This window comes from Chamaea fasciata, unplaced genomic scaffold, assembly GCF_029207755.1.
Source record: "Chamaea fasciata isolate MVZ Bird 193981 ecotype frontalis unplaced genomic scaffold, bChaFas1.0.hap1 SCAF_11, whole genome shotgun sequence".
Lineage (NCBI taxonomy): Eukaryota > Metazoa > Chordata > Aves > Passeriformes > Sylviidae > Chamaea > Chamaea fasciata.
The window spans coordinates 20,839,000-20,855,020 of record NW_027094096.1 but is presented as its reverse complement, the minus strand read 5'-3'; the positions used below and the strand labels follow the sequence as shown (position 1 = coordinate 20,855,020).

General features: G+C 47.5%; 1 protein-coding gene across 4 annotated transcripts in view; it reads right to left on the bottom strand.

Annotated features, from left to right (window-relative positions):
- The window catches only part of TSC22D2 (TSC22 domain family member 2), a 28,064-nt gene extending 12,629 nt beyond the window's left edge, over positions 1-15,435 (bottom strand). For 3 of the 4 annotated variants that reach the window (XR_010722603.1, XR_010722602.1, XM_066193602.1), the window contains exon 1: positions 12,957-15,435. Coding sequence is in view for 2 of the 4 variants with exons in the window: in XM_066193602.1 (XP_066049699.1) it covers positions 12,957-14,920 (1,964 nt within the window). In the remaining 2 variants the exon portion in view is untranslated. The remainder of the gene's footprint in view (positions 1-12,956) is intronic. The other variant, XM_066193603.1, reaches the window with a different exon arrangement.
- Positions 15,436-16,021: the final 586 nt, after the last annotated feature.

Genomic DNA, 16,021 nt, shown 5'->3' with positions numbered 1-16,021 from the left:
AGTTACAACTGAAAAACAGAACAGCTAGAAATGAAAAATGGAATGTCAACTAACTCTGTAAGCACCTCTCAGTCACCTCCCCACTTCCCCTTCCCCAAGTGCAGGAGGGCAGGAGCTGATGGAGGCCCCTGGCCGTGCACTTATCAGGGGGCTCTCACAACCACAGGCCCAGAGCACAGGAACCTTGCTGAAAACCCTGAGAACTCTACACTGTGGCCACATTCCAACACCAGGGCCAAAACCCTGATGGCAACTACACTGACAGTGTCATTAGCAAACCTTACTTCTCCAAAGTCTCAAGGTTTGTTGTGAACTAGATACGGGATGATGCACACAGTTCTCTGCTGCCCGTGGCTGCAGCAGCGTTACACTGAAGCTTAGAAACTCCCTTCCTCAAGCTGCTCATTCTCATGTGGGCAGAACTACGCCGGCCCTAGAGACAAATGCAACAACCTTGCTGGAAAGTCTTCAGAAATGCAAGCATGACTTCAAATTCCTTTTAGAACCAGTTTTAAAATCAGAAGTTTATACCAACATTGGAAGTACAGGTATCAATCCCTTTTATAAGTTTATGGCACGAATATCATGAATAGCTCTAAAAACAACTGTCTTCAAGTTACTTCATCATTTCAATTGACGTACAATTACTGTGCAGTAAAAATCACAAAAAAACCCAAAATCATCACAGAAGTAGTGCCATAACAAAACACTATCAGAAGTAATTAGATTCTCACAGCAGGTGTATACCAAAATCTTGCAAAGGACAGTGGTATTTGTATATTAGCAATGATCGGGAAGTGCCTGAGTTTAAAGTGTCTGCCACTCCTTTTCCCACCTTCAGCACAGTACTCTTAAAAAAAAAATCCACACAAGTCTGGAATTTAGCTTAAAACTTGTTAGAGAAGTTGCTTGATCAAAACTGATAAACACCACGCTCCTATGTTGGTAACATCCACATTTTCCTAAGAAGCACTGCACACAACAAGTAATTACAGGAAGAGCAACACAATAGCTAAAGGACATTTGTGTAATAGGAATTCACATGTGGAAAACAACTGGCATGTGTAGATCAAGAGAGCATTCCTTTGCTGAAAGGAAGGCCCAGGCTCTTCTTCCTAATGCAGCTGTCAGGAGTATGTACAGTGCCTTCCTCAGAATGAGGCTGTAAATAGAAAGTCATTTAACTTCCAAGACAAATCTACCTATAGCATATAAAGCCATGTTGCTACTGTTAGGTATAAAAAGTGGTTTATAACCACACAGCATGCATTTCATATAGTCTGTTTTCATACTGATATCCTCTATGCTCTATATTTTTGCACTATTCTTAAGCAAGCACGTAAAAACATATGAAAATTTTTTCCCTAATAGATTCTCATTTCTAACCCTTACTGTTGAAATTGCCTTTGCATTACTTCAGACAAGTAAGAGAACCTTTTCTACTCCATAGCTATATATTTTTAAAATAATTAATGGGAGTGTGTGTACCTAAACAGGAAAAGCAAATCCACAGAGGCAGCATGAATGATGCCTCACATGCAGATCTGAACTAATATGACTGAGTTTCAGACTGCTGAGGCATCTAGTTTAACCATAAGAAACAGTGAAAGGTCGGAGAATAGCTAAAAATGCCTTTCTGTTTGCAGAAACAACTGAGAAAACAGCTTACAGGGCAGTAAAACCCAGCCTGCTGCCGCTGTGCCACACGGAGCCCCACCAGCCCTCCTGACACTGCCCGAAGGGATGCAGGGACAGCCGGGACCAGGAAAGCAGATTGCCTCTGTCTCCTCCCTGGCACACTGCCAGCTCTAGGGCAAGACTCAGCCCCGGTCCTCCGCACATTGACACAGGGGAACCGAGGGTCAGACAGGACAGGAATGTCCCAGATGCTAATCCAGAGAAAAAACAACTCCCACCCTTCCACAGAAGGTACTCCAGAACTTCTCTTCCTCCATCTCTGCTGAGAGAGACCAAGTACCCCCAAGGGTACACAGGCTGCATTCCACTCTCAGACTATGAGACAACCAGCTTACTAAACCCAAACATTCAAAGTGTATCTCAGGTGGCCAAAAATACCTCCATGTCTCTCTAGAAGGTCCTACAATACATACTGCATTTATGTCCTTTAAAAGCTCATGAATGCCAATATTCACAACTTACTCCCATGCCCTAGTTTCTAAGAACAGTTTTCAAGCAACAGAAAATTTGATCCAAATTTAAAGAAGGAGAACTTACTCTGCATGCCCAGAACATCAAGCTGTCCCTTTAAAAGGGAAGCCTGGACCTCATCCCAAGTCTCACATCACAGCTGGAAGTGTATCTTCCCACTGCCATTCATCAGGACAATATGCCAAACACAAACTTCACCCTTGAGAGCTCTGTTCACTAGAAAGCATGCCTGTGAAAGCTGCTAAACCATCAAGTATACAGACAAATGCCTTGGGTTCAAGTAATCCTTGGATCCTGGCTTACAGGACATACAGAGGCTGCTGCACAGATGCCTTTTTACCAGCTACTTCCTTTGAAAGAAATGGTAACATCATTGTTCATTAACAAGTTTCAATCTTCAAACTACTTATCAATCTCAGCAATTGAGGGTAACAACAAGAACACATGAAAAATAGCACTTTTTTCCCCAAGTAAAAAATTCATACCACCTCAGACAGTTCTGTATCAAACTCACTGAGTTATTTTCTTAAGGTTTGAGAACAGGAATGATGCAAAACACTCAAAAGGCCTAAGCACCTGTCTTTGAACATGGAAACAACAGGTCAGACAATCCATGCTCAATACCTGTAAGGAAAACTAAAGAAGAACAGAAGCACATATTTATTACCCAGACAGCAGCAAGCTCACATGGGTAACCTTTACAGAAGCTCACTTCAGCCAAAATTCTGAGAACAATTAACAGCTCTCACACAGAAAGCCACAGGAGATGTGACTATGTCATAAAATGAGTTGAGCTTTTAACCACCTCACATGACATTTTTGTCGGTAAGAGCTTGGCTCACACAAAGCAAGTCTACCCCTGGCAACTGCTCTGTGCACGTGGCTCTCCAGGGGTGCAGTGCAAGGATCATTCATCCTCTCCCAGTGGCTCCTCCAAGTGTGCTATGGGATACTTTAATCCATTATTTGGGCCATGCAGTATGACTATCTCTATACCTGCAGATGATCTGCAATAACTCTGGACAGCAGGAATAGAATTCAGGAAGATCCTGCCCAACTGGAGCAATGGTCTGAAACAAAAAGGGTGCAATTCAATAAGGATAAGGGGGGAGCAGTAAGCTCTGGTAGCAATAATCAGCTGCACAAGTACAAAACATGAGTAGCTGACTGCAATTCTACAGAAAAGAATCTAAACGGAATTTAAAAAATAAAAGCCCTGCAAGGGTGTCAAACTTCTACACAGGACGTACAGAGTAACTGAAATCTTGCTTTGTTCAGCCTGAGCCCTTAGCTCTAATTTCACAGCCAGCTTTGGATAGCAGCTCTCCAGAAGGAATATGCCTACCTGTTCTCCTAACCCTGATCCTAGAACAAACGTCATGGATCACGCAGTAATGCATCAGGATGGGGAAGTCAATACCAGTCTTCCAGTTCCCATCCTGTGCACAGAGCTATAGGAGTTGGGCATTTTGCCCAAAAAAGTGTTCTTTGGTCACATTTATCAAAGGAAGCACACTAGCGGAACTTTGTACATCTGTGTTTCTGTTACAGAGCCAGAATTGAATCAAGCACTTGGAGAAAGGAGTGATGAAGAGGGAATCAACAAACTAACATATTCAGCCTTTTTTAATATCAGAATTACTACTGAATAGGTAAGAGGCCCAACAGTAAGGTAAGCATGCATTCTGAGCTCAAGAGAACTGTCACCACACACAGATGTGTTTGTGCACTAAAGGACAACAACTGAATCCCTCCTTATATCTGAAGTTTATAAAAGACTGGATGTACTTTCAGCCAGAAGTATTTCCAACCCAAGGGAGTTTTCAGTTCTGTGTCTCAGTGCTCCCCTAGAAAGGGCTGTTTACTGGGCAGTGACTCTGACCTGCAATGGGGACTGATTACAGCTGGTCCCAAAATCACAGCACTTGGCAGGTTCATCCAGGACCAGGGACTTGATGGTCACTCGATCACGGTTTGCCAGGGAACTTGCAGCAGTTTATGGCATTTTGAGATGATGTTTACACTCGGAACAGAATTCCTTCTCCTTTTAAAAGACGTTTCACTTTATTTTTAGGACATACTATTTAAAGCAGCTGCAACTTTGAATGAGCTTTCTTTCACAAGACTCAATCTACAGAACAGTAACTGGAGCACAAACCTGTGCAGGAGAAAACTGACAGGGACTAAATGTGAGGGAGTCAACACAAAATTAAGGAAAATAACATCTTAAGTTCTGAAGTGATGTGTTTAATTGCATATTCTGTTCAGGCAGTTCCTTAAAGCCATTATATTTGCTATACATACCCTAAAAGACCAGCCAGAATTCCAAGCTCTAACATCCAGTTTTAGGTGCATTCCAGCTACAGATAAGAGGAAAGACTGACTCAGTGACCAACCCACATGACAGTTTTAGGGACAGTGGCTCTCAAACACCACAATGGATTTAAAGGGGTTTCACAGGCTACTACAAAATAAAAATATTGTAACAGCATAGAGAAAGCACACTGCAGGGAACTGACGTTCACTGGAAAACCCAAAACCAGTAGCCCCTACTTCTTCACCTTGCTCTCAAAAGAAGACTTTGGAAAATAATTTCCAGCAGTGACTAGAAGTCTCTAAGAAGAAGGAAATGCAGACAACTGTCTCAAATACACAGAGTATGAAGTCTGGCAGAGGCCTTTCACTGATCACTTGCCTGCTCGGTTGAAATGCTGGCATCATCCTTCCCCTGCTCTGGGTGGGCTTCAGTATTTAAAAACATCACCAGGAGTATTTTTAAATCCTTACCAATGCTACAATTACTTGTTTTATGTAATCATGTGATTTTAATAAGTAATTAAAAATAACAAAAACCATTTCATTATTATCTGTACTGGGTAATAACCAAACACTATTTCTGAAGGAGCTTTGCAGAAGAGTTCAACTAGTCAATTCCAGTATGACTATTTAATACTAATCATACAAAGAATACAACAAGCTTCTAAGTATCTTCTCATTCCTGATTCCAACAGCTGCAGCTCAAAACTCTGGAGTCCAGCTCTCCTGGGTCCCACAGATTGTTCCCCAAGCCTCAGGAGTGCTGCACAAGCTGTAATCATAACAGCTTTATGGTTTCCAGATTCCAGTGATGACCTTTTTCATCCCCAACGTGCTGTCTTCCCACTTTCCAAGCCAGGCTGGGTGCACTCCTGTCCCAGCCAGGTACACAAGGCTCTCCTGCTCCTCCTGTCCCAGACACGTTAATTAACACACCACCTGCTAACGAAGCACAGCTCTTCTGTGAAGGCTGTCAGGGCTGACAGTCAGGCTGAACTTTAATTACATCATCTTACAAACTGTCTGAGCACTAATCTGAGAGCTTCTGCTCTTAAATCAAAACATGTAACAAGTGTAAGGTTTCTTGTACTAATGATTTGTCCTCTCACTGATGTAGACAACCTTCAGCTCTTGGAGGGAGGGTACAGAACACAGTAGTTCACATGACACACAGCTTGGCTTCCAGGCAAAAAAAAAAATCTGCAGCAGATCACATTTTCAGAGAGAAACGTAGTGACTGCAAGTTGAAAACAGGAATGCAGAAACTCTCCCTGATCTAGTCAGGGATTCTTGCCTCTATCAAGTAGCTTTCAAGAAAAGCCACAGAAAAACTCACCAACATTATCCACGTTCGAATGAACCGAGACAAATTTAAAGAAAACCAAAACCAAAAGCAAAAAAAGTCTTATTGAAAATAATGCCCATGGCCTCAACAAACACCTTGAACTCCACTTCACATGGGATGGAGCCCTTCAGCATCTACTGATATCTGCCAAAGAATATCACAATGCCACGGTACTCTCCTGCACACAGTCCCATCCAAGCTCTGAGCACTCCTACCCAGCAGACCCTGATAATACGCTGGTAAAAAGGATGGAGCAAAATAATAAATTCAGCATTTCTGAAATAAAAAAGATCCACATTTGCTAGTATTGCATTATAGATCAAAAAATCTGCAAAACCCCTCAAAAGTATTGACTTCTATACAACAAGGCTGGTATGTATGAACATGTTATTGAAGATGAACAGGCTCCTGCTGCCTGTGATGCCCACAAAACCTGATTTTCTCAAACACAGTGATGAAGAGAAAGCTGCCTGTGATTTCTGGTGAAAGTGGCCCTGCATAGGGCTTGAAAACTTGAAAACTCATCCTCAAATAAAACTGCACTAAAATATGATTTTTTTTTTCTCCCACTAAGTTGGCTATTTCAGTCACCTATAAATACAAAAGGCTCCTGGTTTTTTGACAACAAAATACTTCAGTATCTGGGGGGGAGGAAATGAGTGGATAAAACAGCTTCATGCAGACTCAGACAAGTCCCACCTGTCCTGCTCATGTGATAATGGTCAGGAATGCATCTATGAGCAAACGTTTCAAATTACATACTTGGCTTTAAAAAAAGATATTAGATCCTAGGCCATGTATGGCATGGTTATTTGCACAGTACATTATAAACCTGTCTGCCTTCCCACACCATTTAGAAAGTCTCTACCACTCAAGTTTCAGGCCAGCCTATACTGTCGGTGGGTGCTCACCACTTAGTTTACAGAAAAAGAATTTTTAAAAACGCATTTGTAGGGTTGGTCAAGGTATTTACAGGCCTTGCACCCACCAAAGAGTGTTCTACATAGGAGACATTCCCAAGAGTTCTCATCTACACTCCTACAAAAGTAGCCAAAGTAACTTGATGGAGAAGCAAGCAGGATTTTTAACCCTCATTTCAGATCACCCCATCCACTACTGGATATTAAATCTGCTTGAGATGGATGTAGAAGCTTCAGACACCTCACTTGAAAGCAGCATCTCATCTACCCAACCTACACTGCTCCCCTGCAAGCTCACACAGCTGCCACCTTCATCCCCTCGCAGACACAGGGCCAGGACTCTGCCCTCCCTGCAGAGGGGGGAATTCTGTCCTGGGCTGCCCAGGGCAAAGTGCAGCAGGCGAGGGAGGGGATCTGCTGAGGCCACACCTGCAGGGCTGTGCCCACATCCCCATCCCAGCCTGTAACCTGTAGTGGCACAGACAAAGAGCCAGCTGCCAGTGCCACAGGCAGCTGACACCTCTCCAGGGCACTAGTTCATATTTCTATCTTCTCTCTGCACTGACAAACCACTCAAGCAAGCTGTCACAATCCAAATGCATCCTTCATAGCTTCAAAGGGAGAACAGATATACACATTCTTGGACTAATTTTGCTTTGCTTGACAAAGAAAATTAAGACAAGCATCCAGCTGTCCTTCATGTGCTCAAGTAATTCACCTGCCCTGCCCGAGTAAAAATAGATTATCCCATAAGGCAAAGATTTCCTGGCACTTAATACACATTTGTATTTATGAAGTGTGAGGTTTAAAGATAGAATAATTTTCAAGAGGAATGAAAGTACAATCTTACTCTGCACTTCAAGCGACCTCTTAGGTCTGCAGAGTCTTCTCAGAAGACAGTGGCTTTAGCAGTTACTATAAATAGTTCTATCTTTATACTTTGTCAAATATAGGAATAAAAGCAGACACCTGTGCCTGACAATCTAGATTTATTGAACAGAACCATCCAGATGTACTTTAGCAGGAGGAATCTCACAGGAGTTTCTTAAGGAATCATTGCTGACACATAGAAGACAAACAAGGTTTGCACTTCTCCTGAGCAACAGAAACTGCTAATTGCCAGCTTTAAAGGAGGAAAATTAATATACAGCCTCAACATGCAACAGGCTGGTAACTCAAATATCCAGTACAGTAACTGGGAGCAACTCCTCTTTACTATAGTGTCACCTGAAGTCATAAAACTTATCAGCACCTCCCATAAAAACGCAGCCTCGGAGAACTTTCAGCCCTTCTGGAGTCTGAGAACAGTTTGGTAGTCCTGCCTTCCCAAAACATTCAATTACTTCAGTATGCAGCTTTTAACAAGAAGTTTAAAATAGCTTCCATAAAACATATGCTGTTATTTCTGCCATACAGACAGCATTCAGGATCAGCTATGGAACATTTACACTCTTCTGTAGGAGAGGAGGAGAAAACTGACCCCCAGCAGCTGAGCAGAACACCGGGGAGTCTGAGACACAGGGAACCTCTCCTGCCAGGGCTGGTCACTGCAGCCTTTAAAACAAACTCAACAGTATCACTGTGAATTTCTTCCAACTCTTTTCCCCATTTCCTCCTTTTAATAACTCTCCCACCTGAAACACTTGTACCTCATTAATTTTAAGAATGTACCCACTCCTCCTTAACAAAGGCATCTGAATGTTTAAACTGCGAAACAGTACTGTCAAGCAAGCAACCACAGTTTTGTTTAGCTATCTTGCACCACTCCAAAACTGACTGCACAGCACAACAGGCTTTCTACCAGTCAGAAACTCAAGCAGTGCTGCAGTTACCTTTGGTAATTTTTGTTACAGAAGGTACAGCAAGCAGTGAACACAATCAACTGGAGTTTCTCTGCATGAACCATCATTTGCTGCCATGAGCTGCAGTAGTCACTCCACAAGTCCCAGCACACTCTTCACACTGTCAAACAAAAGGCTCCCCAGGCCCTGGAGTGTGTCTGCCCAGGTTCCACTCTCACCTGCCTCCACACACACTTGCAAACACAGGCCTTCAGGAGGAGAGCTGGGAACAAGTCTGCAGCTGTAGGAGAGACCAAACCTCTACAAAGTTTATGAGCAATGTGAAGAAAGGAATAACACTGAGTACTAATGCAATTCAAAGATCATGTACTGGTATGTATTTGCAGAATACTTACTATTTTCTTTAGGAGCACAATAAATGTATCTAGGGCAATACTTCAGTGATCCCATGCCCAGTTTTGTCCTTGTATGATGAACACGGTCTCAAGAGCACAGCTCTCCCAGCAGTTAGTGCACCACACAAATATGTGATTTAGCTGAGCTGGGAGACACGCTGTGGAGAGCCCTGCACAATCGGGTTCTCAACAGCTCAGCTGCCAGAGCTGACAGTTCACAATTGCAGCCATTCATTCCTGTTCCTGGAATACAGCCGGAACAGCTCGGGCCGCTCAGTTATCTCTGGAAAATGATCTATACTATGCTCCATTTCCAACAGCCCCAGTAATATTTTGCCCCCTAAGTCTGCCAAACATGTAGGAGGTTTGAACAAGCTTTCTCAGTAACATTCTTTTAACAGAAGCAACATATTTCTTTTCCTCCAAGAGCCAAAATAAAGTTATTAAGCCAGATGAAATATTCCACTTGTCAATTACAAGTTTGTGTATACGTGGGCATAAGGGTAAGCAGAGAACCTGACACACACCAACACCAAAATCCTCTCAGGTGCCGTCCAAAATAATCAGTACCAGTGCTGAAGTCCAACAAAAAAAGAGTCAGAGCAATTTTGAGACCTAGTTCTAATTGTGTTTTTACACAATTAGTACTCTTCAGGCTCCCTGTTTGAGGCAGCAGTACTCACATCTGCCTCAGTACCAGTACTAGTTCCTCCATCCTTTAGTACTGCTGCAGTTTTATTTTATTTGCAGCCACATTTAAAGAGGAAAAGAAAATAATATTGTGTTATGCTGTAAATATTTTATAACTTTCACATAACTACTTTTCCTTTTTAAGAGCTTAGCAATTTGGACACATCAACTGAGATACTGGCTTTGCTTTTCAAGGAAGGTGTGACGCACCAGAGGCTTTTTTCTTTTTCATTCTTCTGGACTACCTATCCACCCTTTCTTCCCCCCCCCAGACAAGATTTTCCAATTAATTGATTCTTCACTACTCATCAGGTCAATGCAAGAAAACACAGTTTTTTTATAGACTCCTGTCAAAGTGTACTGGGCTATGGGAACAGGAAATTAAAAGTCTTTGGGCAATGGCTTGGAAGAAAGTAATCTATGAAGAGTTCTCTTTATATATCAAGCTAGATCACCTCCACCCCTAGGAACCATAGAAGTTGATTGGTTTAAAACAGCAGACTATAAGACAGGAGTAATACAAAACACCTTTTCTCAGAAATACATTAAGTGACCAACTTTCTACATGATGTTTACTGTATTGCTGACATGCTGCTTTCAAAGAATTTCCATCTTAACTATTTTACCTTTAAAACAGTTCCTCTTCATATTCAGAATGGTGAGTGACTTTCCAGATACATCCAGGGTACTGAGAGCTATACACTGCTCCTTGATGAGTCACTGTTTTAGAAGATGACTATAGGAGAATGATCTGCACAAGTCTGTGAAGCTCCAAGTGCGCGCAAATATTGAAGTGTAACTGAAGGTGCCAGAAGAAACGTAGAGAGCTGCCTACGCACTGAGCCCCCCTTCTGGGAATGTTACACATTAATAGTAAGAAAGACAAAGAGAAAAATGCTTTCCACAGATTTATAGCTTCAATGACCACCAAGTAACCCCTCTGAACTGAGCTGTGTGCTAACTTCCTGGACCAGCCAGCACAAACCATGACTCATGATGTATTAGCTCCCTTTGTGCCTTAATAGCTTTATCAGTGTCAACCCCCATCCTATTAATGACACTTGAAGGTCTTCATTAACTATTTCACCACTGATTCCAGCAGATAGGGCAGCTGGGCAAAGCCCAGGCGACTAGTGGCACAATTTAAATGGCTGGAAAGAGGAAAAAAGCAGGAGCAAGAATAGAACAGCAGACAAGGAGGAGACAGTTTTACAATAAAGCCTTCTCGGAGAATAGCACAAATAAAAACCAAGAGGAAGAACAGTCTTAACAAGCTGCTAGGTTTTCACTCTCACCTGTCTCTGTCTGAAGCCAGTGAAGTCAGGCTACTGCTTGAGGGGAGCAAAGAAACTTTGACCTACTGTCTGTGTATCTATCTCCTACGTTATGTATGAAGTCTGGGTCTGGTTAAGGTGAGCTTCCATGGCCTACCACAATCACCTTCCCAGTTGGGAAAGACTCTCACACCATCCTGTGCTCCTGGCTTTCTGACAACTCAGCACACGGCACAGTTTTATCACCCAGTGCAGAGGCTGACAAATGACACTTGGGCACTCCTCCACTGATAACCAGACATTAGTTTCTCTACTGTACACCACAGCATGGCCTGTCAAAAAGAGCACACTGCATTCAGATCCCAGATCCCATCTCCATTTCTTACTCAGTTCTCATGGCAGAGTGTTTGAAAGAGTCCCTTTAGACATGAACACCATGTAAAGCACCACTGCAAGGTGGCAAGTCCAAGGACTAAACCAGAAGACTGACTTTAAAAATCAGTAAGAGCATCAAGAACAGACTCACTGGAGTGCCACATAAAGTTAGATGCCCCTAATTTGAATAAGCAGGACAAGTTTTTCTCTATCCTTACACAAGCGATTCACTTGTCATCAAATGCAAAATGCATTCCTTTCTTTCTGATTCCTGAATCAACAGAGTGATTAAACACCAGACAAATCATCTTCTCAAGAAACACAGCTATGAAAAGAACCCACCAGCTTGAAATCTAACCTTATTTGCACAAGGCAGTTTGTCAGGCAGGTTAGCAATCCTCTTAAGGCAGGCAAACTGCAAATAAATTTTAAACTTTTAAACTTTTTCCTGTCAGTCCTTTACCAGTTTAATCAGAACCAGCAGGGGTTCCCAAACCATGGCTCTTCCTTGCAGAGCAGCACAGCAGTCACTTTCTCAGTCAGCCAGCTGCAGCGAGCACAGGCCTGCACTAAACCTGCTGTCTGAACTCCCCAGGCCTCCACTTGAGGGGCTCTCTGCATCCTCTGCACCCCAACCCCAGTGACACGGCTGCGCCACTAAAACACGCTCAAAGCAACACTGACTGTTATCTTAATGCCTGGTGCTATCCCAGGGGGAGGGAAGACTTACAGAGAAATTCACCACGAGACCTGCTCATCACGGCCTAATGCCTGCTTTTAAAAACAAATGTATTCCTTTCCTCCAAACTGCAGCAGTACTGACAGTAAATGTCGGGACAAATTCAGTGCTCAAACACTGTTTGATTCTTCTTTCCCTCAAAGAAGTCCATCAGGTGGGTCTGGCCTCCAGAGCAGTGACGTGTCTACGGGCACAGCAGTCACACACCCACTCCCTCTCTCAGGAGCCTGCCCACACCACACCCCTCTGCTACAACTCACAGCTCCAAATCACTTTTCAATTTCAAAAAAACTCACTGTAAGGTTGTACTCCCCACCGTGTCCACATCTCTGCCCAAGCAGTGTCTGTTTTCTCAGCACAAAGGACCATTCTCTGCAGAGCTTTCTCTGTATACAGATTTACACACAAACCCACATCCAAGTGCAGGTACTTTCCTTACTAACTGACACTATAAAGTGTTAACTCCAAAGCAGGATAAAAATCAAGAATCTGTGTTAAAAGCCCTGAGATAGCAGCACAGAGATTTAACACTGCAATACAGTGTCATTTTAACCCAGCTGTCACTGAAGTGTTTTATAATGCATTCAGGAAAAAGGAGAGAACAGCCCTTCTCACAGCCTGAGCCACTGGATACAGAAAGACAGCTTTCAGTCTTTGACTTGGAAGAGGTCATATTATTTGGGCATTAAGCAGCTTTCAGGATACTTTGTAACCCATTTTGTGAGAAAAGTAATCGCACTCTCACCCTGCAAGAAACAAGTACAATTCACTACCAACCTAAGTACTTCGCTATGGTTTGCACTCTTAAAATATGAACCTCAACATGACTTCCTGAAAATATAAATTTACAAAAAACACTTAGCAGTAACTTGAACTTTTTTCCCCCCTAAAAATACAGATATTTTTTATGGCATTACAAAATAATTCATACCTGTCTTCATCACCATCAACAGGAATGGGTATGCCAAAAACAGAGCTAGCAAGACTGTTCATTGGAGTACTTGCAGGTAACTGAAGAGGATTTGCTAGAGTGTCTGGAATGGGAGGCTTCACAAGAGGTTTATTTTCAGCTATAAGAGAAAGCGGTGGCTGAGGTAGGGGTTCCGATTTTCTTCTAGTCTCATCGATCTGGCCTGCTAAGGACTGTGCCTGGGCCTGGAACTGTCCGAGGCTGGCCTGAGGCAGACTGGCGGGGGCGCTGGGCGCGCCTTGCATCATCGAGTGCCCGACGTGCTGGGACTGCACCGCGCCCGTGCTTCTGCTGACAGCAGGGTGGCTCGTCAGCTGCGACTGCACCAGCGTGGCGGGGACGTTTGGCATGGTCACAGGAGCTGTGGTGGACACACTAGGCACACTTGTACCGGGCACAACCGCAGGCACGCTCTGCACTCCGGGGACCACGGCGTGGGGAGCACCGGGCACTCCTGACACTTGACTGCTCGCCCCCATCGGATGCTGAGTCACAGATTTCTGCTGCACAACCCCCGTGTGCCCAAGGCCGGGCTGCACCACACCTCCGGGCTGCGGGATGGCAGGCTGGCCGGCCTGTGCCTGCCCCCCCTGCAGCAGCCCCGAGCCCTGCGCGGCCGCTTCGCCGGGCTGCGCCGGCACCCCCAAGGCTGAGGGGGTCTGCCCCGACACCTGCCCCACGGCCAGGCTGGGGGCCACACTGCTCGGGGCAGAGCTTGTAGTAGCCTGCTGAATAGCTCCTTGAGACTGCATAATTGTCATGTGCTGCATGTATTCAGCCTGCCCGGGAGGCTGCGTCGGCAGTAGATGCACTGGTGGAATCTGGGACTGAGAATAAGCAAATTGTTGAGGCTGAGTCACTGGTATGTTTGCCTGCTGCACCTGCTGCTGGGCCACAGGAATGCTTGACTGCCCTACTGTCACATTTGGAGGTGCCATGCCTTTCCCGTTGGGTCCAGACTGTGAAACACCCTGTGGATTAACCTGTGGCTGCGGCTGCTGTGGCACTATCATTTGCTGACTTGCTCCCGAAGCCCCAGAAAACACAGGCTGAGCAGTACTCTGAGGCACGGCCCCACCTACGGGCTGTTGCGGCTGCTGCTGTTGCCCAATGACAAAACTAGGTTGCTGTAGAGAGGACTGGTTCATTTTCTCTGTCTGAAGCAGCTGTGACACAGCAGCCAGGGAGCTGTCAGCTATAGAATCGGGGCCATGGGCTGACGCTGGCACAGCCGAGATCACAACAGAACCTCCCGTGGCACCGAGGCCACTGTCCCTGTCTTGAGCAGCCTGCTCGAAGGTGCTGCTGTGCCTAATGCAATCTCCAGTCCTGCCCAGAACACCACCACCATCCGAGTCCCGGTCATAGTACTCCATACACGTCCATCGGCCTCGCCTGTAGGGCTCCCCAGTACCGTGGTCCAGCTTGATCACCCTGAAGCGTGAGCTGCAGGCGGCAGCCGCCGTCTGAGACATGGCCCCGGGGGCGGCGGCAGCGGGAGGCCCTGCGGAGGGCAGGGCAGCCTGAGCACCGCTGCCTCCCCCGGCAGCACTGCCAGCGGCAGCAGCCGGCACGGGCACGGCCGAACTTTTGGGCACGGCCCCCCCGTTGGGGCCCGCGGCCACCCCAGCAGCGGCCACAGCCAGCTGCCCGTCCAAAAGGAGATTGGGAGAGACGCTGCTGGGAGTTTCGGCCTCGCCCACGTTGTTGAGAGTCTCTTCGGAGGAGCTCCGCTCGCAGACGTCCTCGGGACCGTAGTCGGTGGCTCGGGAAACATCAAATATTTCAGAAGACACGTCCTCGGTGCGGGACTCATCCGGGTCATCCAGGCTCTCGGTGTCCTCGGTGATGCTGCTGGCCACCTGCGCCGTGGTCACGCTGGTGATCTGGAAGCAGCTCTTCTTCTTGGCCGGCATCTTGGACATGTTGCCTCCGCAGGAAGGGGTTCGGCCGGCCGCGGCGAGGCCAGCGGGCTGCTGGGGCGGGCTGTCACGGCGTGCCGGCCGGGCCCCCGGCGCTACCGTACATCCTCCGGCGGCTTCCTGCGGCGGGCGGGGGGCGGCGGGGCTCCTCCTCTTCCTCCCTACCCGCAGCCCTCTTCCCGCGGCCGGGCCTCCTTCTCCTCCCCGCCGCCGCTCCGAGCGCCCCGCGGCTTCCTGCGGGCCGCAGCAACGGGCCCGCGGCCCGCCCCGCGCGAGGGGCCCCCGCGCTGGCCGGGCGAGGCCCGGGCGGCCCCGTGTCCCCCCCGCTGTCTCCGCGCTCTACCTGGAGACCAGCGCCAGGCGCATCCTGCTCGCAACCGGCCCGCGGGCTCGCCCCGCGGGCAAACCCCCGCCTCGGGCGGGGTGCCGGGGCCGCGGCGGCCCGGGGAGCGGCGCTCGGCGGCCGCGGGCGGGCGGACCCGCTGCGCTGCGCCGGCCCCGGAGCGCGGTAGGGCCGCGGCTCCGCTCGCCCAAGATGGGGCTCAACTTGTGCGCTGCACCCTGGGAGCGACGTGGCCACGCCCCCGCCGGGTGACGTCACGGGCCGGCGCAAAGCTGCGTGGCGCGGGGGTGGCGGGGGAGCGCGGCCCGCGGGGGACGGTTGGGATATGGCGGCGCGCGCCCGGTCCCCCCCTCCCCGCCGGAGATTGGTCGCGCCCGGCCGCACGCAGCCCCGGCCGGCGGCGGAGCGCGGGGAACGCGAGAGAGCGCCCTCCTCGGGCGGGGCCGCGCCCGGGCCCCGAACCGCGGCTGGAACCGGCCCCGGACACCGAGCTGTGCCCGTCCCCAGCCCACAGCACTGAGCGCCGCCCCCGGAATTCCTTGGACACCTCCCTGGGCACCCTTTCCATGGGGAAATTCCTGCTGCTGTCCACCCTGAGCCTCCCCTGGCCCAGCCTGAGGCCGTTCCCTCTCCTCCTGTCCCTGTTCCCTGGGAGCAGAGCCCGACCCCCTGGCTGTCCCCTCCTGGCAGGGACTTGTGCAGAGCCACAAGGTCCCGCCTGAGCCTCCTCTTCTCCAGGCTGAGCCCGTTCCCCAGCTCCC